Source organism: Rutilus rutilus, assembly GCF_951802725.1.
Source record: "Rutilus rutilus genome assembly, chromosome: 15".
NCBI classification, from domain to species: Eukaryota; Metazoa; Chordata; class Actinopteri; order Cypriniformes; family Leuciscidae; genus Rutilus; species Rutilus rutilus.
The window spans coordinates 17,932,542-17,954,752 of record NC_140220.1 but is presented as its reverse complement, the minus strand read 5'-3'; the positions used below and the strand labels follow the sequence as shown (position 1 = coordinate 17,954,752).

General features: G+C 38.2%; 1 protein-coding gene across 1 annotated transcript; it reads right to left on the bottom strand.

The window, feature by feature from the left end:
• Nucleotides 1-4,374: 4,374 nt before the first annotated feature.
• Nucleotides 4,375-5,361, bottom strand: LOC311304755 (putative inhibitor of apoptosis; the record flags this gene model as incomplete). The annotated part of the gene is made up of 1 exon (XM_084431992.1): nt 4,375-5,361. The coding sequence occupies one exon, from the start codon at nt 5,359-5,361 to the stop codon at nt 4,375-4,377; it is 987 nt and encodes a 328-aa protein (XP_084288118.1).
• Between the last annotated feature and the right edge of the window lie 16,850 nt (nt 5,362-22,211).

Genomic DNA, 22,211 nt, shown 5'->3' with positions numbered 1-22,211 from the left:
TCGATGTAGTTCATGATGCGAATACCCTGGAGGCGCAGCGGCGCCAGGGCTGCATCCATGCATTTGGTGAAAGTGCGGGGTGATAAAGCTAGGCCGAATGGAAGAACACGATATTGGTATGCTTTGCCCCCGAAAGCAAACCTCAGGAACTTCCAATGACACGGACGGATGGAAATATGGAAATATGCGTCCTTGAGGTCTATCGTGACAAACCAGTCCTCGGACCTGATCTGTGGCACGATCTGTCTCAATGTTAATATTTTGAACTTGAGCTGCATGACTGACTCGTTCAGAACTCGAAGATCTAAAATGGGACGCAATCCCCCGTCCTTTTTCGGAACTATGAAATACCGGCTGTAAAACCCGGTTTCCCTGTTGGAGGGAGGTACATATTCTATGGCCCCTTTCTCTAACAGAGTGTTTACTTCCTGTTCCATAACCAGAACCTGCTCGGGGCCCACCACTGTGGGCAGAACCCCCATAAACCGAGGTGGGCGTTTTTTGAATTGTATCTGATACCCTTTTTCCACGGTCTGCAGGACCCAACGAGAAACATTCGACAGTAGCTTCCACGCTGTCAAAGATTCTACTAGAGGTACCAGCCTCTCGAGACTGGTTTCTGGATTTCGTTGTTGTTGAGTAGTCAATTCGTCGCCCTGTAACGGCGCACCGGCAGGGAACGACCGAACAGACTGCTCTAACACCCTCCTCGGAGGGGGCGGGCATCCCGAGGCCACTACGTTTCCGGGTGGTCCTTGAGATATGTGCTCGCCGGAGACCGCTGCGCCCTGTAACACCTGAGGCGGCAGGGTTGGCAGAACGGTCCCCTGAGGGTACCGAAGAGAGACGGGCACCGTAAAAAGAGGTGTTAACCGCTCTGCTTCGGGGGGGACTACCCTCATTTGTCCTGAGCCCTCGGACATCAGGACTTTTTCCCAGCAGCCTTCCTGGCAGTAATGACGGTCCGCAGATCCGTCTTACCCCTCGAAGACTGCTGGGTTTGAGCGCGCCCTCCGTGTCCCCGAGGTTTTTGTGGGGGAGCACGGGAGGAAACGCTCTGCTTCTGAGTGGCACGGTGCTCAGCGCTCTTTTTAGAGGAATGAGGCTGCTCCCGCTCAGCAGCCTCAAAGAAAGAACGGCGGGGGAGAAGCTTTTGAAGTGCAGCTGCCTGTTTAGAAGCTTCTTGAGATTTAGCTACCGCACTGTTAACTGCATCACCAAACAAACCAACGGTGGAGACCGGAGCATCTAAGAGAACGTGTTTTTCTTTATCTTTTATATCGCTCAGATTGAGCCACAGATGCCTCTCAGTGGCCACCAGGGCTGCCATAGACCGCCCGATAGATTTAGCGGTCTCCTTGGTGGCCCTGAGAGACAGATCTGTGGCTCTGCGTAGTTCAGCCACCGTGGCAGGACCAATTCCCCCGCCCTCCTCTAAATCACCCAATAATTCAGCCTGATAAGCCTGCATAAGGGACATCGTATGCAGACACGCTGCAGCTTGACCAGCGGCTGCATACGATTTATGAACCAGTGATGATGTAAATTTAACTGGCTTAGAGGGAAGTGAAGGAGCCTTCAAGGAAGATGCCGTTGCTGGAGAGAGATAGCTCGCAAGCGTCTCCTCCACCTTCGGCATCTCCCCATAACCATACTCTTTATATTTATATATTGATGAGTAGTGTGATGTCTGTGGTGTATATACTCTGTAAGACATAGGTTTGCCCCACGATCTCGACACCTCGGTGTGGAGATCGGGGAAAAACGGAAGGCTCCTGCGCTGGGGCTGCGCACGAGATGGCAGGAAGCGTTCGTCAAGCTTACTTTTTGAACGAACGTCCTGCCTATCCTCTGGCCACTCAATAGACAATCTGTCAACTGCTCTAGTAACCACATCAAGCAGTTCCTCAAACGCATGAGACTGAGGTGGCGAATCCTCAGAATCAGCGTCAATACTCACAACATCCAACTCCTCAGAGCTGGACAGTTGCAGTATTGGTGCCTCTATCGGGGGGGAAGAAACCGCAGCGCGTGCTTCCACACCCTGATGAGAGGCACTGGATCTGTCAGATTGATGCTGAGATAAGGCAGAGCCCGTCTCAACATCCACTGACAGATCCATTTGCGAACCCCAGGTCTGAGATCGCCGCCGAGCCTCAGCCGCGGCGGGACCCGAGCCCTGGGGAACGTGGTCGGGATTGAACCGAGCCAAACGGGATCGGAGCGTACGCAATGGAAGCGCACAGCAATGCTCACAGTCACCACCCTCGAGTGCTGACTGGGCATGCTCCTCTCCCAAACAAACAACACAAAGAGTGTGTGTGTCACCTCCCGTTAAATAACGCGGGCAGGGATGGACACACACTCGATACTGCTGCTTGCTCGCCATACTGAATAATATATATATATAGACAGACAACACCAAATAAATGGACAGATTCAACACAGAGCGCGACTGAAGACTCAGAAAGCTTTCGTTTTCTGTTTCGGGCCGGCTTTTATAGTTTCCTGGTAGGTGACGTCACCCGCCTCTGACGTTCCGCCACACCATTGGACTGATTTTACATGTGCTTCAAGACGTCATCACGCAAAGCGTTCCCCCATAGCGTCATTCTCGACGCAACGGGAGTTCCCTTGAAAGGGAACTTTAGTTTCAGATGTTTAAATGACAACATACCATTTTTCAATCTACACATGAGAGACCTTCAGAAGTTTCAGAAGGCCTTCAACGGCAGGCCAGTTGGTGAAAAAACACTGTATGTGTAAAAATCAAATACTGTATGACACTTTTCAAAGTTAGAATAAAAAGACCTGTTGTGTTCTGACACAAGGCCATTAACTTGTTTATTTTTTTTTTTGCTTATTTCTACAAATATCAACCTGATAAATGAAAATCAGAAAAAAGAAAAAACAGTGTTTTAAAATACAACTAAACCATGATAATGTTTAGTTTAGATGTTGATGACTCAGCCATAGTGCAACCACGCAACGAGAAATCTAATAGTAATCTTTGCAAGGTCTCACTCACAACACAAAACGTTGTAAATAAACATGTTCAAACTGTAATTTAACTATATTTTATTAATATTATGTTGATTTAAAGATACCTTTATCTTTTAACATCCGGCACAAAATGAAAGAGATGAATTATTTGAAAAAAGGAATATTCACAATCTACACTATACAGTTAGATTTTCTCCTACTTGTATCTGTGGGCGTATTTTGTCACACTCTTGTAAAGACTATGGACTAACTTTAAAACATAATCTTTATACAGGAATGAAACGTGTCCATGTAAGATTCAAAAAGACCAAATTACTAAGAATTTGTGATACACAAATAAATACACAAAAGTTTATTACTCTGCTAGATTTAGTCATCTTGTTCAGATAGCAGGCGACACTGTTTCACATGTTGTACGTTGGACTGTGTGTGTTTTAGATGAAGACGTTTCTTTGAGAGCCGTTTATAGAAATAAATGACGCTTAAGAATTTAAGCGATAGTCTTTCTGTTTGACTAAATTGATATCAATCACACAAATACGAATCACACAAAAGTACATGCTGTTTTACACTTAAACTATTGCACCGAGAGAGGCATATTCATCAAAGTTCCACACTTTGGTAAAACCTGCAGATAAAATTGCACGAATAGTAAATTCTAATTCTTCATCACCATGAGCCATTTAAAAACATACACAGAAAAAGCCACTATAGTGATCAGTTTTGACTTTTGGGGGTTTTGTCATTGACATTTTTTGCTTCTTTTTGTTTTTGTACAGTTTGCAAAAAGTATATAGTCTCAGAGCGTGGTCAAACATGTTAGGAATGTATCCTATACATTATAGGTCCTTCTAGTATGAGAGTGAATCTTTCTGCTATGTCTACGAAACATCGACGTGAAAGATGAGTATTGCTGTTTTTTCTGTTACCTATTACAGTTTAAACTCGTCTAACTATTACACTTATTTTGTTATTATACACAGTTAAGCTAATGAATTACAGTTGATAAGTGGTATTTTTACGTGAATTGATTCATTTTTTATTCCGTCCACACCAGAGTTTTAGGCATCCGTCTTTTAGGCCCGATCCAGAAAACAGACGTTGTGTCTTAATAATTGCTCTTCTTTTTATGATCTTCTTTTTATTCTGCATAATGCTGAAATATTTTAACCTATCGTCAATTTCAAGCGTTAGATAAATCGTCTAACTATTATATCTTGTTTATACCTGGATTCTTGTTTAACAGCGCTATTGTTCTCGGCCTCATCAAAGTTCACATAGTTTTCACCGACTCTGAAACAAGACCAAATATTAGTTGCTCTTATTTAATTTTGGTTACATTGTTTTTATGCATCATGTTAAATGTAAATTTTATGATAGGAAAGTACGGACAGCGCCTTTGACCAATCCTCTACATATGGGGCACTTGCTCAGAGAAAGCGCACATTCTTTGCACACAACTAGGTGACCACAGGGGATGAAGACAATGTTCACTTCCTTATCCATGCAAACTTTGCAGGTGCGCTCCTCTTGAAGTCTTCTTAACTGTTCCTCCATAGACAAGTCTGAAAGATCTTGACTCGGTGATGCAGCTTCATTTGTCTGGACCGTCAGGCCACACTCAAATTCCATCTCTAAAGCAGACTTCACCACAGGATTGTTCTCTTGTTCTCTCACAAATTCTCTTGAGTCGCTGTCTCCATTAGTCAATAGCTGCTCAAATAGTCTTGGAAATCTTGCTTGAATCTGATGAACAAACTCTTGGCCCTTTTCTTGCAGCAGGTATTCACATCTTGGAAACCACTTGCCATGTTCTACCCATGGATCATCACCAGACTCCCAACATCTGAGTCCACCATCGCAACAAAAGCACTTCACGTCATCATTACGACCAACATAGTAAAAACCAGCCTTAGCCAATTGGTCTGGTCGAACAGTTATTCTTGAGGGCCAGTAGACAAATGTGAGCAACCTGTCTTCACACTGTTGCATTGCCGATCCATTGGAAAGACCGCCACCAGATAAAGGTACATTATCTGCATGGTCACCTCGAACGAAGCGGCAGTTGGGGTAATTTCTCTGGTGTTCTGATACTGCCCGATCTCCCGGTTCCCAGTTGCTAAGCTGGCCTCCACAACTGAAGCAAGCCACTCTGTCGCCCTGGCCAAGGTAGTAGAAACCACTTTTGGCAAGCTCGGCCGGACTTACTGGTGCAAGAGGCCAATTCTGAAAGGTGTCAAGGCGTTCCTGTTCCCGACGCATGTCAGGATTCTGACAAGCCGGAGGGCGCTGGTAAGACATATCCTTAACTCCACGGGAGGAAATGGGGCTGGAGAGGGTCAGGTTGCTGAATGCCATGTTTAAGTAACCCACCCGATCCTCCATTTGGCCTGAAACGGATGCCGTGGTGGTCGATGTTACGGGTGTCGCAGGGGCGGAAAGAGGATGGCTTCGTTGCGAAGCGGGGAAAAGGCACTTTTGATGAAGACATAAAAATGTGACCACAGGGCGTGTCCACTCAAGCCCTTCTCTCTGCCGGACATCCCATGACTAGTGTCTAGTCATCCATGACAGAACACATCATCTTATTAAAAAATGTAATGAGAACAAAGAACACCACCACAAAATGTCCTTTCTTCTGTACACGGCGGGCAAATTAGTTGTATCATTTACAACTGTATTGCCGCCTCGGGAATACGGTAATTAAAATGCAGAAAACAAATATGTAAATATTGAAATATTCTAAATATTACTCTAAATATTATTATTATAATACTATTTTTATGAGCTCAGACATTTTTTCATTCAGAAATTTTTATTTCAACATTATACTTTCATACATTGAAGAAGAAATTTGAGTGAAAGACATTTACAGATGGTCTAACCTTTCAACTAATTTCAACTCAGACTTTCAACTAATTCACCAACGTCAGTTTTTGCATTTTTTGACACCAGTGACACACAGAGATCCGTTACAAATGTCCAAATAGCGAGTATCTCTGTGATTACGAATTCGTCAGAACATGAACGCAACACATCCAGAACTTTTCTGAGGATTACGCCGATCGGCTCTTTGCTGTTAAAAAACATGGGCGTTACATCAGGCCATGACTTTATCAAACCTCTTACGTCATCCATTTCATTTTTGAGATTTGTCACACGTTTGGTATCCTGCGCACAATCTTTTTTCATATCACACGCAGCGTCGATAATCCTGTGCATCAAGCCAACCATTTGGCCTCTAAAATGATCTTTAAACATACTGTCCAGCGCAGCTCTTAAACGACACTCTTTGCCTGTGGCGCACTCACACGCCGGATGATAATTGTACCCTGTATCGCCAGAACTCAATGGGGAGTCGTTCTCCATCAGGTTTTGCGTCGCCATTTTTTTCAGCTTTTCGAATTTTTTTCCAACTTTTCGTTCCTAGAATGTTCCTGCAATCTCCTGAGTCCTTGCGGTACAATCGTGCCTTGTGTTTTTGGGTCGGAAGTTTGTGGGTCAGAAGTTTGCGTCAGGCTCAGACAAACAGGACTTTCAACTTTTGATCAATGAGATGATGCAGTAGCGCAGCAGTCCGAGGCTAGTAGAGCTAGAGTAGAGCGTGCGATGTCCTGAAATATTTATCAGGCTGGGGTCCGCCCCACTGGAGGGGCTGAATAGGGTGTTGTCATCAGGAAAGCTTCACATCTCCGCGCTGCTGTTTTGGCGCGCATTATGGATGTTTGAATCGTTCGAGTCATACACACAAGTGCAGCGATGGAGCTTGTGAACACGAGCAGTGTGAGAGGATTCCTGAGATCTTGCGACGATCTGACTGAGAAGATTCGCTGTTTAATACAGAAGAAACTCATCAAGAAGTACTTGAGCAGGTATAAAAACCTATTTTATGCATGGATTAAAGAATAGAATAAAAAATAGGCATTTCTATAATAAAAGTATTTCGCTCTCTCAGTAACCTATGGACACACAATCCCATGCCAAACTATCATTTGGCATAACTAATCATTATCAACATATTTTTTTGATAAAAGAGTTCCAAAGTTCACTTTGTCCACAAAAAGGAACTTAGCCTTAATTTACTGAAAACTATGGATGTTAGGTACATATGTTTATCAAATTGTACACATTCATTATTAATATGATGAAAATGGCTGTTATTTGTTTCTTCTCCTCTCACATTAAATCACATGTATTATATAGGCCTATTTTAAGGTCAAAATGGTGAAATTAGAAAAAAGTTGATTATTTTGCCTGATTATTTTTGTCGTTGTATTCTGTCAAATATGAAATGTTTAGTTTAGCTACTTGCACCTTATCTCGCACTTTGACCGTTATCAGCTATTATCAGATACTATTGTCCTAACATAGACTATTGATTTAACTCTGGTTTAACCTGCTGTGCGTCTGTTCACCGTCCATCATGTGCTCTAACACCTGCAGCATCAGCCGGTTGCCATATTTATGAGCTTATCCGGCCTTTGAAAAAGTGAATGTTTGAACTCTGGTGTATGCTAAATGAAAACAGGCAAACGGGTGTATGAATGTGTCTACAGGTGTATCTAACCCTAACAACTAATGACCAACTTTATTTTTGCTGTACATACATTATATTCTTCTAACTGTTTGTCTTTGGTTAGCACAGCTGGAGAAGAACAACAGGGAGGTTGGAAGACACAGTAGAGGAACTACAGAATAAATATGGAGAGAAAACAGCATTAAAAAGGATAAAGTCCGTAGTGAAAACAAGTAAGCGAATCAGAAAAAAGAATATCAAACGTAGGAAAAGATATATAATTTACTTTGTTAGTAGTCAATATGTTTCTAAATCTTCAATCTTCTTAAAAAGTGTAAATTTTTTAACAGATGGTGACATTCAGACGCTGAGCGTTCAAACACATTCTGGAAACATGACAAATCAACAGCCTAACAACCTTCCACAACGACAGCATAATAATTCTACATTATTCGGACAGCCATTAATTCAGAACCCTAATCAGCTTAACTTCACAATTGCCCAGAAGAATGGTGGGACAATAGTTACTACAATCATGGTAGAAAACACAATATATGGTGATGTTAACATCGGTGCGGTGAGTGTCTGATAATTTAAGAAACAGTTGCTTAGTTAAGAAATGATGTGTATGTTATATATATTTATGTATGAGTATTTTGTTTTGTTTTTAAAGTTAGTCCATAGTCTTTACAAGAGTGTGACAAAATACGCCCACAGATACAAGTAGGAGAAAATCTAACTGTATAGTGTAGATTGTGAATATTCCTTTTTTCAAATAATTCATCTCTTTCATTTTGTGCCGGATGTTAAAAGATAAAGGTATCTTTAAATCAACATAATATTAATAAAATATAGTTAAATTACAGTTTGAACATGTTTATTTACAACGTTTTGTGTTGTGAGTGAGACCTTGCAAAGATTACTATTAGATTTCTCGTTGCGTGGTTGCACTATGGCTGAGTCATCAAGATCTAAACTAAACATTATCATGGTTTAGTTGTATTTTAAAACACTGTTTTTTCTTTTTTCTGATTTTCATTTATCAGGTTGATATTTGTAGAAATAAGCAAAAAAAAAAAAAAAACAAGTTAATGGCCTTGTGTCAGAACACAACAGGTCTTTTTATTCTAACTTTGAAAAGTGTCATACAGTATTTGATTTTTACACATACAGTGTTTTTTCACCAACTGGCCTGCCGTTGAAGGCCTTCTGAAACTTCTGAAGGTCTCTCGTGTGTAGATTGAAAAATGGTATGTTGTCATTTAAACATCTGAAACTAAAGTTTTTTTATTAGCTAAAATCATTGTCTGTATTCATAAAATATGTCCTCATGGGTGTAAAATGATCTTTCTTAAAATCAGATCATTTCTTATCTTTATTTACATGGGGCGGGTAAGTCCAAGGAAGCTTCCGTGTCGTTCCGCCATCTTGAAAAAGACCAGAGAGGTACAAAAAGCGCTAGCCTAACTCGACACATTTCATCATCAGCACTACTATAGTCAACAACCAAATGATGACTTAAAAAGGTTTGAATTATTACATTAAAAATGCGTAATTGACAAAAATTGTAATTCTGAATTAAAAAGTTGAAATTAAAATTATGACTATGCGTCATAATTATGAGATGAAAAGTTTAAATGATGACGTACTAAATTGAAATTATGATAGATAAAGTAAATATTCCATAGTGACATTTTCTGAATTCAATAATTGTATTTGTGAAAATGATTCAGTACCGAATCTTCAAGAAACTGCTTGTTTCTGCAGTTCGTGTAGGCCTCTAAGACTATGCATAACTAAAAATGATTATTGATGAACTTGAATAACTTGAATTTTGTTGGCGATGTAAAAAAATTGTCTTCCCATACCGGGAGTCGAACCCGGGCAGCCTGGATGAAAACCAGGAATCCTAACCGCTAGACCATATGGGAGACATTGATACTGCCCCAGGCACATTTGAAAGGCTGCACTGGTCGTCACCAAAAAGCAAAAAATTGATTTATCGGTATGTAAATAAATATCGGGATAGCTTTTCCCATGTGGAAACACTTTGAAAGGGAAGTTGCCTGCTTTCTTCTCGACGGGTAAGTCAAAGTTACGGTCTAAATGACGAGCTTGGTTGTGTAAATCATTATATAGACGGCATAACGGTAGAACATGTACAATTAAACTCGATGAAGCGCTATCGGAAGACACGTTGTCATAGCTTCTTGACACATTTACCAAAGTTGAAAAAGCGAGTAGATGGGAGAACCGCTAGATGGGAGAAATCTTTAACAAAAAAGCCTCCAAAATCGAGGAGGTCAAAGGGCATGCTTTCTGCTATAGCTCTCCCCAAAGTCTGTTCATGCGGCCACCATCAACAAATGCTATCATTTGAAACTTCTACATATATTTTGAGTAGATGACCGGTGGTATATTCTCAGTAAAGGGTTTCACCCTAGTTCGGGAGATATGATCTTATACATCTTATACGTGTAATAGATCATAGCTACCGTAGAAAAAGTAAGATCATGCTTTGAATTAAGACGATGTGTGATTTTTACTTTGATTTTCCAAATGATACAACTTTGACTAAATAAGAGCAATGTGAAGTCCTAGGATTTCTTAAAAAACATTGTGACAAACTTTGACAACATGTTTCATGTTGTATGTTGTATGTAACAATCTAAAGTTTTTGGACAGACGCTGCTTAGTCACAATAATACATAAATCTTCTAAGAAGATATGATTTTAAAGATTTGATTTAAACTTTTAAGGTTATGCTTTTAAATGAAATTAGTGTAAACTCTGGATGTACTCTGGAAAGGCGTTAGCAGACTAGATTTACTGCGACATTGTCCGCCGAGACTCATCTGTTCTGTCGCCCTATATCCTGAAGCTTCAGTTCACACTGTAGTTTATCACTGAAGGATTTGTTTTGTTTTGTTCTGTTTATGACAACTTAAACTACTTGCTTTTTTGGATCGTTTTTATCATTGCATAAAGAACTACTTCGCCTCTCTGGAAATGCAAGGTGTTTTTATTTAGCTAAAACTTTGTTTACATTTTATTCAATTATTTATTTATTTCATTTTTTTTTTTAAATGTAGTTTTCTGTGATGGTCGTTTTTAGGTGTACGGGATAGCTATGGAAAACCCCCACCATAAAAATTGAAACCCCCAGATGGACAAAAAAAATGCTGATTGAATATTTTTCATATAAATGACATTTAAGACCTAACCACCTAAAGTTTTGAACAGACATTGTTTAATAACAATTATACTTTAGGTCACCGTTAAACAAAATAATTTATATCATACACAAGTCTTCTAAAAGATAAATAGAAGATGAGTATGTATTCAAACTTTAAAGATTTAATTTAAACAATATTTAAACTTTTACGATTATGATTTGAAATAAATTTAGTATGGAAAGGTGTTAGCAGACTAACATGACATACGCTCTGACACGATGCACAGAGGCTCATCTGTCATCCGATATCCTGAAGCTATCATTATTGTCAAGTAACTTCTTTCTCAGCGCTGATCGGAAGGACCTTATTTCTGGAAGATTCTCAGTTTCTAAATGTTTTAATGGTTGCTCTCTCTGAAGATAGGCCTATGTGGTTGTCATTTTCTCACAGATACAACTTAAGAAATTATTGAATATTTCACAGGCGTGAGATGACTTGTGACGCTTCAAATTTCAAATGATTTTACATACCCATGATAAATAAATAAAAATACTTTAAGTGCAAGTCAAATTTTTCCACAGACCATCGTTGTAGATTATTTGTTTTAAGACTTTTAATAATTTATTTAGTTTTTATTAAAAGTTTTATAAACTTTTATTTTTAAAAGATGTCATTTTAACTTTTAGGATTATAAGTTTAACACACCATTCAAAATGTCTCATCCCATCACTGAATACACTCCTCTGAGTCAGAGACGCTGGTGTGAGAGAGAACCTCTGTGATTTATAGCTCTCAACAGCTTCTTGAACACGTAAGTTCAAGAGTTGTAACTCTAAACATGTAAGATGAATTTTATTCTTTTTACAAGCATGTCAGTAGATTTTTTTTAGTAAGATATTTATTTTATATTATTGTATATGATGTTTAATCTCACTTTAAATGAGATTTACTTTACTGGCTTTACACTTTACTGGCTCAGGAATGTGGAGTGGGGTCCTGTTTCATATGTCAGAGCACGCAGGAATAGGTGGGCGCGCATAGACAGACACACACACACACACACACACACACACAGACACACGTGTGTTTTACTTTTTGACACACATACCGCACGCCTCCCTATGTTTTGAGACGGTGCTTTGAGAGACATTCAGGAATGACTATATGAATTCAGTTGTGTAAAACAATTTTGAATCCATTCATACATTGCATTTTTGTGGACATCAATGGACAATGATGTGTTAGGAGCCACTTCTTCAACTCTCTCTCTCTAAAAATAAGGTAAGATGATTTTATTTACTTTTATCTAAAACTAAAACAATTGGTTTTAGTAAGCTTTTTATGTTATATTCTTTTAAAAGAACTGAATATTTTTTCAACCTTAGTAAAATTATTTTATAACCATTACATTTATACAGTTTTAAAGGTATGTTTATCAACTATAGTTTAATTATTTTTGTGGGCATCAATATGGACATTGATGTGTTAATTTTAACTCAGTCATTTTTTATTCTTTTATTCATCTAAAACTAAAATAGTTGGATCAATAAGATATTTATATTATACTTTTAAGGAACGGTATGTTTTTCAACTTTAGCAAGATATTTTATTTTTTATTATACACTTTTAAAGGTATGTTTTTCAACTTTAGTTTAATTATTTTATTATACACTTTTAAAGGTATGTTTTTCAACTTTAGTTTAATTATTTTTGTGGACATGAATGGTATGGACATTGATGAGTTAATTTTAACTCAGTCATTTTTTATTCATCTAAAACTAAAACAATTGGATCAATAAGATATTTATATTATACTTTTAAAGGCATGTTTTCAACTTTTGTTAGTGTGAGATTCACTTGACAGTTACACTGTAAGGAGGGGGGTCAGAGCTCGCAGGAAGAGGACGCGCGCATAGACACACAGACACACAGACACGCGCGCGCTCCTTATGTTTTGAGACAGTGTGAGGTCATTCAGGAATGACTATGTGAATTCAGTTGTGTAAAACAATTTTGAATCCATTCATACATTGCATTTTTGTGGACATCAATGGTATACTTCAACTTTCTAAAATAAGGTAAGATGATTTTATTCAGCTAAAACTATTGGTTTTAGTAAGCTTTTAAAAGAACAGAATATTTTTCAACCTTAGTTAAATTGCTTTAGATTATATAATTTATGTTATACACTTTTAAAAAGAACTTTAGCATGATAATTATTATATAATTTATATTATATAAATTATATGATAATTATTATATAATTTATATGAATGTGAAATAACTAAATGTTTTTTCAACCTTTAATTGTTTTAGATTATATAAATTATAGAATGTTTTATATATAAATGTGAAATAACTGAATGTCACATATATGAAATAACTGGCCCCATTTATATACTGCTCAGGAATGTAATGGGAGGGGGGCGCAGGCACAAGCCATATAACCACACACGCACACACATAACTGGGACAAAGTTCAAACAACCGGCAAAAATCACACACATATAACCGTCAAAACTATGATTTAGTACTAGCTAGGTCATAGTTCAAAACTAACTGTCAAAACCCATGATCGATAGGGAGGAGGGGTCAATAGGTTAATCCCATGACCTCATACCAGGAAGTTCAACCCATCAATCAAAAAGGTCACCGGAAGTTCAACCTGTCAAAAGGTCAAAGGTCAAAGTCATTAATCATTTTGACACATGCACCAGGGTAAGGACTACTAATATGCAAGTGCTGTGACAGTCTCAGTTACTCCAGCACAGTACATGTAGAAACTAAAAAAACCACAACAAAAAAAAACATAGATTAATGTTAGTATAAATGTTAGTGTTAGTGTGTATAATGTTAGTGTTAGTATAAATGTACTTCAACTGATATAACATATTTTTAAACAAAATCACTCCAAAACTAAGTTCATAATAGGTGTGGCTCTGAGGCTCTGCCTTCATAGTGTTGTAAAGTTTTTCTTTCTTCAAAGCAGACCAGGAGACGTTGGGATCACGTTCAAACAGAAGAGTTTCTTTATTTGAGTGCGGCTGCGGTTTCGTCCAACATAATCTAACTCTAATACAGTATGCATTGTAGTTATATACATTCCAAGGGGGAGGGATTACATAGCGGTGGAGACTCTGAACAAAGCATGAAAATGAAGTAGGAACACACCCTACTCTGAGTCCAATTGAATCAGCATAACTATTCACATGCTGATACTGTCCAGGAACTCCAATTCCAAGGGCCATCCCAGACCCATTAAAGACAAAAGGTGAAAGTCAATCAACCTAACGATTCAACGTCTGGGCTCCGAAAGGTGAGAATCAAGTGATCTAACTTATTTAAAACACAACAGAGAAAACAGGTCTGGCAGGAAAGGAGACTCTTGCTGGAGACTCAATAAATCAGTATATAAACTTTATCAGTTTATATACTATTGCAGTGGAAAAACTAAATTAAACATTTAATAAATATGTAATACAACACTTCCCCCTTTGAGAGTTCTAATAACTCTCACAAAAATACAAATTCATACACTTAAAAGTTAATTATTTTAACTTGTGTAAGTTACAGGCACGTGTAACTTATTCTGTGTTGTGTCCTTGATTTACATGAGTGTCATAGTTCTTCTCAAAACCATAACTGTTGACAACTGCGACGCAGGGTGTACAATGTCATATAAACTACATGATTACACAGAAAACCATGTAGCATAACAGTGGAATTCTTGAAAGTCCATGGCGCCTGAATAGCTGTGAAGTCTGTTTCCTGTAGCGTCCATTTCCCACGTAGAGTCGCTCTGATGACTCGTCCCTCATGAGGCTTGTTCATGGAAATCTGAGGTGATGCTTTACACCAGGTTTCTGCTTGCGAAGACATCAACACATACGAGTAACACAAGAAAACAAAGAAACAGCAGAACAGCAATATTCATGCATAGACTTCATCCTTCCATAAGTCATTTGATCGTATAGTGGTTTTAAGTCTAACTTTTATCAAAGTACACTTAAAAGTTCATTCTTGTAACTTGAAAAAGTTACAGGCACAAGCATGATCTGTGTTGTTCATCTGTAATTGCATGCTGACACAGAAACATAACATGCAACTAGGGTCCGTGAATTTTCTCTGCGTTGTGTATTTTTCATTTTCGTTGGTGATAGTTCGTTCAGCAGTAGGTCTGGTTGTCTTCTTGAGGTTGTGGCTTCATACGCAGATGAGACGGTCATTGCATATGGATCTTGAAAAAAAGCCATCAAGTTTTATCTGCACTCTGTAAGACAGAAAACAGAAAAACAGAGAGCAGTATTTCTTCAAAACACTACGGTTGTAGCAGTTTAAACACTATGGTTCTATCGTTTTCAGAGTCTACTGTTGTCGTTTCATTCTTTCCCTATTTCTTAATTTATTTGACACCTATGGACCAGTGAGGTAAGGATGGACTAAATCGGGAAAGGCCTATGAGGTAGTGTCTTCACCCTGGGTTCACCCCCGAAGCCTGTTGCGTCAGTTCCTCCCAGGGCACCTCACTTGTCCGTGTCCTATTCTGTCCCTGTGTTGTGTGCACACTGTACAGTGTGTGAGAAAATTGGCACATTTCCATTCTCCAGTGAAACATCAGTCCTAATAAACATCATTAACAGAGGATGGTTGTCTGACTGCAATATTCTATGGCATAACATTTAAGGCTGTGAGTTTTCTGAATGTCCCCCAAACAAAGGCTGTGACAGTCACTAAGTCTTTCATCTTTGTTGTGAGTTACTGGGGAGATAAAGCAATCACAGCCCAAATGGTTAACACCTCAAAAAGCTTACCCACGAGTCCAATGACGAGGGGAGGGGTTGCTTTAAAGTAGCAAACAAATGTAGTAAGAGCTGCATAACATTGTTAACTTGTCTTAAGTTATTTTTGTTTTTTCTACATTCATTTCCAAAATGTCCGTGCTTGCCACAGTAAGAACAACTGGCTTCTCTAGGACTTTTGCGTTTCTTTGGCTTCTCTGAGTTGACCATAACAGAAACTGCAGCAATTCTTACTCTCTCTTTGACATCAGAATCTCTTTCCCAAATAGCTAAACTGTCCAAGTTGTCTTGCAGAGTTCTCGTACACCATGTGATGTTTAAGTAAGGCAACGCCTTTCTGTGTTCTGGCAAAAGACAATGAAACCATGTGCGAACCAAAGGACCATTATGACCTAACACCTTTTCTGGAGTGTCGGCAATTCCGCTGTAAACGGCAGCGATCTGACAGAATCGTTCTGTGTACTCACAAACAGTCTCACCCTTCTTCTGTACACAATTGGTTATTTTTGACCAGTCCACGTTCGGTCCAACAATGTTCTTTAAAATTTTCAGAACTTCCTCTCTCAATTCATCTTTACTGGCTTGTTGCAGTTCAGAATTGATTACAGCACTTTCAAAATCATTGAATTCTGACTCAGTCAAGATCTGTGATATTAGCTGGGTGACTTCAGCTAGAGACATATCGTAGAGCCGCATCTTTTTGGACAACTCTCTCCTAAACTCAGAAAAATTTCTTTGCACTGATGGCAAACTTTCAGAAATTCTCTCAATATCTTTAGGACCTAAAGATGTTTTGACTGCTTGTGGCTGCAATATGGGGGTTGCAAATGAAACTGTATCAATACCTTTTCCCTGAGGCTTTTGTCTAGCTACGCACACTTCAACTGCATTTACATCTGCATTGACATTGTCCTCTATACTATCAAAAGACTGTAAATCAGGATAGCTTTCATCTGACTGTTGGTCTTCTAAATCACATTTGGTTGAGGCTTTGTTATGGCCCACGTTTGTCTTGAGACAGGACACCTGAGTCTGCAATTGTTTGATCTGATCTTTCAACTTATCAATACAACGAGCTTGTTCTTGTACAATGGATAAGCTAAATTCTCTGTGACAGAAGATAATGCCTTTGACATTTTTCTTGCGAATACTTTCTCCTAGTATCTTCTTACAATCTTCAATTGACCACACTTTTTCTGGATCAATGCCAAATTTCTTTGTTAAATTCAATCTGACTGACTCAGTCACGATGGAGTCCATGTGCTCTGATAACAAAGACTTGAATTCACTATCTGTCCAAAAAGGTGTAATCTGTCTAGTACTTTTCCTAAACATTTTGTGAATTTCTGTTACCACAAACAAACACTAAAAAAACTTCTCTCTACTGTCATGCAAACAGAGGGTACAATCTTATTAGCACATGACGCTAAATTTCTCTAGCTTACAGATAGGTCTTCTCTAGCAAGAGCATACACACAATATTAACATGTAACTGTTAAACTTCCCTGCCAACAACAGAGGATAAATTTCATCTCTAAAAGCAAACTTTAGAGGCTTATCTTTAGTTAACCAAACTCTACAGCTGTTTGTTAACTACTTCTCTGAACGGTGCAGAGGAAAACTATTTTTGTACTGGTCTGCAAAGGTTCTTTGAAATGGAGTGAAAACTCACCAAGTCTTTTGTTTGTAGAGAAAGATTCCGTCTGGAACTCAGTCAGGCATTGAGATCTTTTTGGAGCTTGAAGTTTTCAATCTGGAGGAAGCTGGAAAGATTCAGTCTGGCAATATTTGTCAGATCTTTTGTTGAGCTTGAAGTTTCAAGATTCAGTTCTTTTGAGCTTAAAATTCTTTGAGTTTCCTTTGTCTCCATCCGGGTCACAAGGCACCATCTGTTGTAAAGTTTTTCTTTCTTCAAAGCAGACCAGGAGACGTTGGGATCACGTTCAAACAGAAGAGTTTCTTTATTTGAGTGCGGCTGCGGTTTCGTCCAACATAATCTAACTCTAATACAGTATGCATTGTAGTTATATACATTCCAAGGGGGAGGGATTACATAGAGGTGGAGACCCTGAACAAAGCATGCAAATGAAGTAGGAACACACCCTACTCTGAGTCCAATTGAATCAGCATAACTATTCACATGCTGATACTGTCCAGGAACTCCAATTCCAAGGGCCATCCCAGACCCATTAAAGACAAAAGGTGAAAGTCAATCAACCTAACGATTCAACGTCTGGGCTCCGAAAGGTGAGAATCAAGTGATCTAACTTATTTAAAACACAACAGAGAAAACAGGTCTGGCAGGAAAGGAGAATCTTGCTGGAGACTCAATAAATCAGTATATAAACTTTATCAGTTTATATACTATTGCAGTGGAAAAACTAAATTAAACATTTAATAAATATGTAATACAACAATAGACATGGAAATCTTCTCTGATTAATTTCTTCTGTTTAGTTTGTCAAGGTCAAACATGCATGAGTAAAAACATAAACTCACTGGAGAGCCGCTTTGTAGAAGAAAATAAAGTGCTGATGCAAGGAGGAGATCCAGTCAGATGATAAAAAATAACGTTTTATTTTCTTAGCAGCAGATGATCAAATAATAAATGAGAAGTATTAATATTTCGTCCATAATAAAGATTAAAAGTTTAATAAAGAAATAACATGAACAGTTAAAATCACTTCTAATATTCCTAAATAAAATATAAGTCACACTCTGAGTATCATTTTCTTGCCTAAAGAAAAGTCAAGTTGTTGAGAGATCTCTCTTTGAAAAGACAGGTTGCGAAAGAGCAAGGTCTGAGTCCAAGGTACAGAGTCAAGTCAAGTCAAGTCAAGTCAAGTCAAGTATATTTGTATAGCGCTTTTCACAATACAGATTGTATCAAAGCAGCTTCACAGTATTAAATTAAAATAATACAACAAGGTTTGTTTCTAGTGGAATTTATTGATTGATAAAATTAAATATCCCCAAAATATCCCCAACTGAGCAAGCCAAAGGCAACAGTGGCAAGGAACCGAAAAACTCCATAAAGTGACCTAATGGTGACCTAAAACTCCATCAGGTGACCTAATGGAGAAAAAAAAAAAACCTTGGGAGAACCCAGGCTCAGTCGGGGGCCAGTTCTCCTCTGGCGTTTATGAACTAGAGACAGGATTTAACTGTAAGATTAAAAATATTATATGAATGCCTGGCTGAAGAGATGCGTCTTTAATCTAGTTTTAAACTGAAAGAGCGAGTCTGAGCAACGAACAGTATCAGGAAGGCTATTCCAGAGTTTTGGAGCTAAATGTGAAAATGCTCTCCCTCCTTTGGTGGATCTGGATATCCTAGGTATGACCAAAAGCCTCGAATTTAGTGATCTTAAAGAGCGCGATGGATTATAGGGTGATAGAAGATCCGTTAAATAGACTGGAGCTAGGCCGTTTAGGGCTTTATAAGTCAGTAGCAATACCTTGTAATTAATACGGGACTTTATAGGTAACCAATGTAGTGATGTTAAAATCGGTGTTATATGATCATATTTTCTTGATCTAGTAAGAACTCTAGCGGCTGCATTTTGGACTAACTGTAGCTTGTTTATTGAGGATGCAGGACAACCAGCTAATAAAGCATTACAGTAATCTAGTCTCGAGGTCATGAATGCATGAACTAACTTTTCTGCATCAGAAACTGATAGCATATTACGTAGCTTAGCAATGTTTCTAAGGTGGAAAAAGGCTGTTTTTGTAACATATGAAATATGATTTTCAAAAGACAGGTTGCAATCTAGTATAACACCCAGGGCCCGTATTCATAAAGATTCTAAGAATCCTCTCAGAAAACTCTTAATTTAGCTTAAAAACTTTTATGTAGGAGTTTTAGCTTAAGAGCGATTCGGGACCGATCTGAGAGCAACTCTGAGTAAGGAAAATACAAAAACTTTTATCTTAGTGAGGAGGCGGGGTTGACCCCGTTGCTATGTATGACACAATCTTTTGAAGACTGTGATTGGTTGGTTGTCCAAGAAGGGAAAAAAAAGTGATTTTAACTATAGGGTCTATTCTAAGCCTCCACTTTGAACTTACATGCGTAATTTTTCCTATTTGATCGTTCTCTCACACACACACACACACATTATATATGTGTATATAAATCCTTTTTTTATTTACCATGCTGTTGATTTCCTATAAGGTATTTGATTGCTTAGAATGATACAAATTGTTCCACTCTTTCCAGTTACACTGATTGCTGGCATGTCTATTTAAGCGGTGGTTTGAATGTTGGTTTTAATGTATCAAACATGGAATTTTCCCAGTTGCCAAATATCGTAATGTAGTGATTACTTTCATTTCAGGCGCTATGGCATTTCTGCGCTGTGTTGGAGATGTTAGCGTGTCTCTATAAAGATCAGTCACAAACATGATCCCTGCACGATCTAATCTATAGTGTCTTATTAACTCACTGTCATCCATTGTCTGCAACACATTTCTTCTCCCTCTTCATCTTTCTGCCATTTTCTCCTCTGCTAAAGAAACTCTTAAGCCTCTTAAAAGTCCTCGTCCGTACTCCTAACAATTTTGACCTTAAGACCTCTTTTAAGGGTTAAGATGCTTTCTGAATGACTTTTTTCTTTACTAGGAGTTTTTCTTTAATTTTAAGAGTAAACGCCCACATTTCTAAGAATTTTCTTAGAATTTTGTCACTAGGAGCTACTCTTTGCATTAAGATTCTTTATGAATACGGGCCCAGGTCTTTTACTGTAGAGGATAAAGTAACAGGACATCCTACTATGTTAAAGTTGTATTGTGAGAGGTTTTGTGGGCGGTTTTTTGAACCAATAAGTAGTACCTCTGTCTTGTCTGGATTTAATAAAAGAAAATTACGCGTCATCCAATCTTTTATATCTTTAACACACTCTGTCAATTTGGATAATTTAGCGTTTTCATCCGGCCGTGATGAAATATATATTTGAGTGTCATCAGCATAACAATGGAAACTAATTCCATGTTTCCTTATAATATTTCCAAGTGGCAGCATATATATTGAGAATAGCAGAGGGCCTAACACAGATCCTTGCGGCACTCCATAGTTTACTGAAGTTATGATCGATTTTTCTCCATTTAAATAGACAAAATGGTAGCGGTCAGATAAGTATGATCTGAACCAGCTTAATGCTTGTCCTTGAACACCAGTATAATTTTGTAGTCGATCTAAGAGTATTGTGTGATCTATAGTATCGAACGCAGCACTAAGATCAAGTAAAACTAATATTGAGATACAGCCTTGGTCAGAAGCTAAAAGTAAATCATTTGTGATTTTAACGAGCACAGTTTCAGTGCTATGGTGCGGCCTGAATCCTGACTGAAACTTTTCATAGATGTCATTTTCTTGCAAGAAAGAGCCCAGTTGAGCGGACACAATTTTTTCTAATATTTTAGACATAAATGGAAGATTTGAAATGGGTCTATAATTTGCTGGGTTATTATGATCTAATTGTGGTTTCTTAATGAGTGGTTTTATAACTGCCAATTTAAATGTTCTTGGAACATGACCTAAAGATAAAGATGAGTTAATAATATTGAGGAGAGGCTCTTCCACTATAGGTAACACTTCTTTCAGTAGTTTAGTTGGTATAGGATCTAATAAACATGTTGTTGTTTTAGATGAAGTGATAAGTTTATTTAACTCTTTTTGTTCTATAGTTGTAAAGCACTGTAATTGTTCTTGCGGGGTGTTAATTGAGGCTGAATTATAAGGCGCGATTGAAGATTGAACGTTTACAATTGTGGTTCTGATGCTTTCTATTTTCTCAGTGAAGAAGTTCATGAAATCATTACTACTAAACTGTAACGGGATATTTTGTTCAGGTGATGTCTGTTTATTTGTTAGTCTAGCCACGGTGTTAAATAAAAACCTTGGATTGTTTTGGTTGTTTTCTATTAGTTTGCGGAGGTGCTCAGCCCTGGCCGCTTTTAGGGCCTTTTTATAACGTGGCATACTGTCTTTCCACGCAATTCTAAAGACCTCTAAATTAGTTTGTTTCCATTTACGCTCTAAATTACGGGTTTCTCTCTTTAGAACATGCGTAGTATTGTTGTACCATGGTGCTTTAATTTTCTCTCTGACCTTTTTTAATTTAATGGGTGCAACAATATCCAATGTTCTAGAGAGAATTGTGCTCATAGTGCTAGTTAGTTCCTCTAGTTCATCTGTTTGTTTGGGTTCAGGCAGCAGCTGAGACAGATCGGATAAGCAATTTGAGAAATTATCTATGGTGGATGGAAGGATTGTTCTGCCTGGTCGATAACGCGGCGCAGCATGACATATTACAGCAGGACGTAATATGCAAGTTACCATGTAATGGTCAGTAACATCATCACTTTGTGGAATGATATCTATATCGGTTGGATCGGTTCCATATGATATAATTAAATCGAGTGTGTGATTAAGACGATGAGTGGGACCAGTGACGTTTTGCTTGACCCCAAAGGAATTGAATAAATCTGTCATTGTAACGCATCTGTACAAAATCTGTAACGCATCATTTGAATTATCTACGTGTATGTTAAAATCTCCAACAATTAATGCTTTATCGACGTTGACCAATAGATCTGAGAGAAAATCTGCAAACTCTTTTAGGAAATCAGCGTAAGGCCCTGGCGGTCTATATACGGTAGCCAAGGCTAGAGATAATCAGGGTTATTATAGTTTTGCATTTTTCATTAGTTTTTA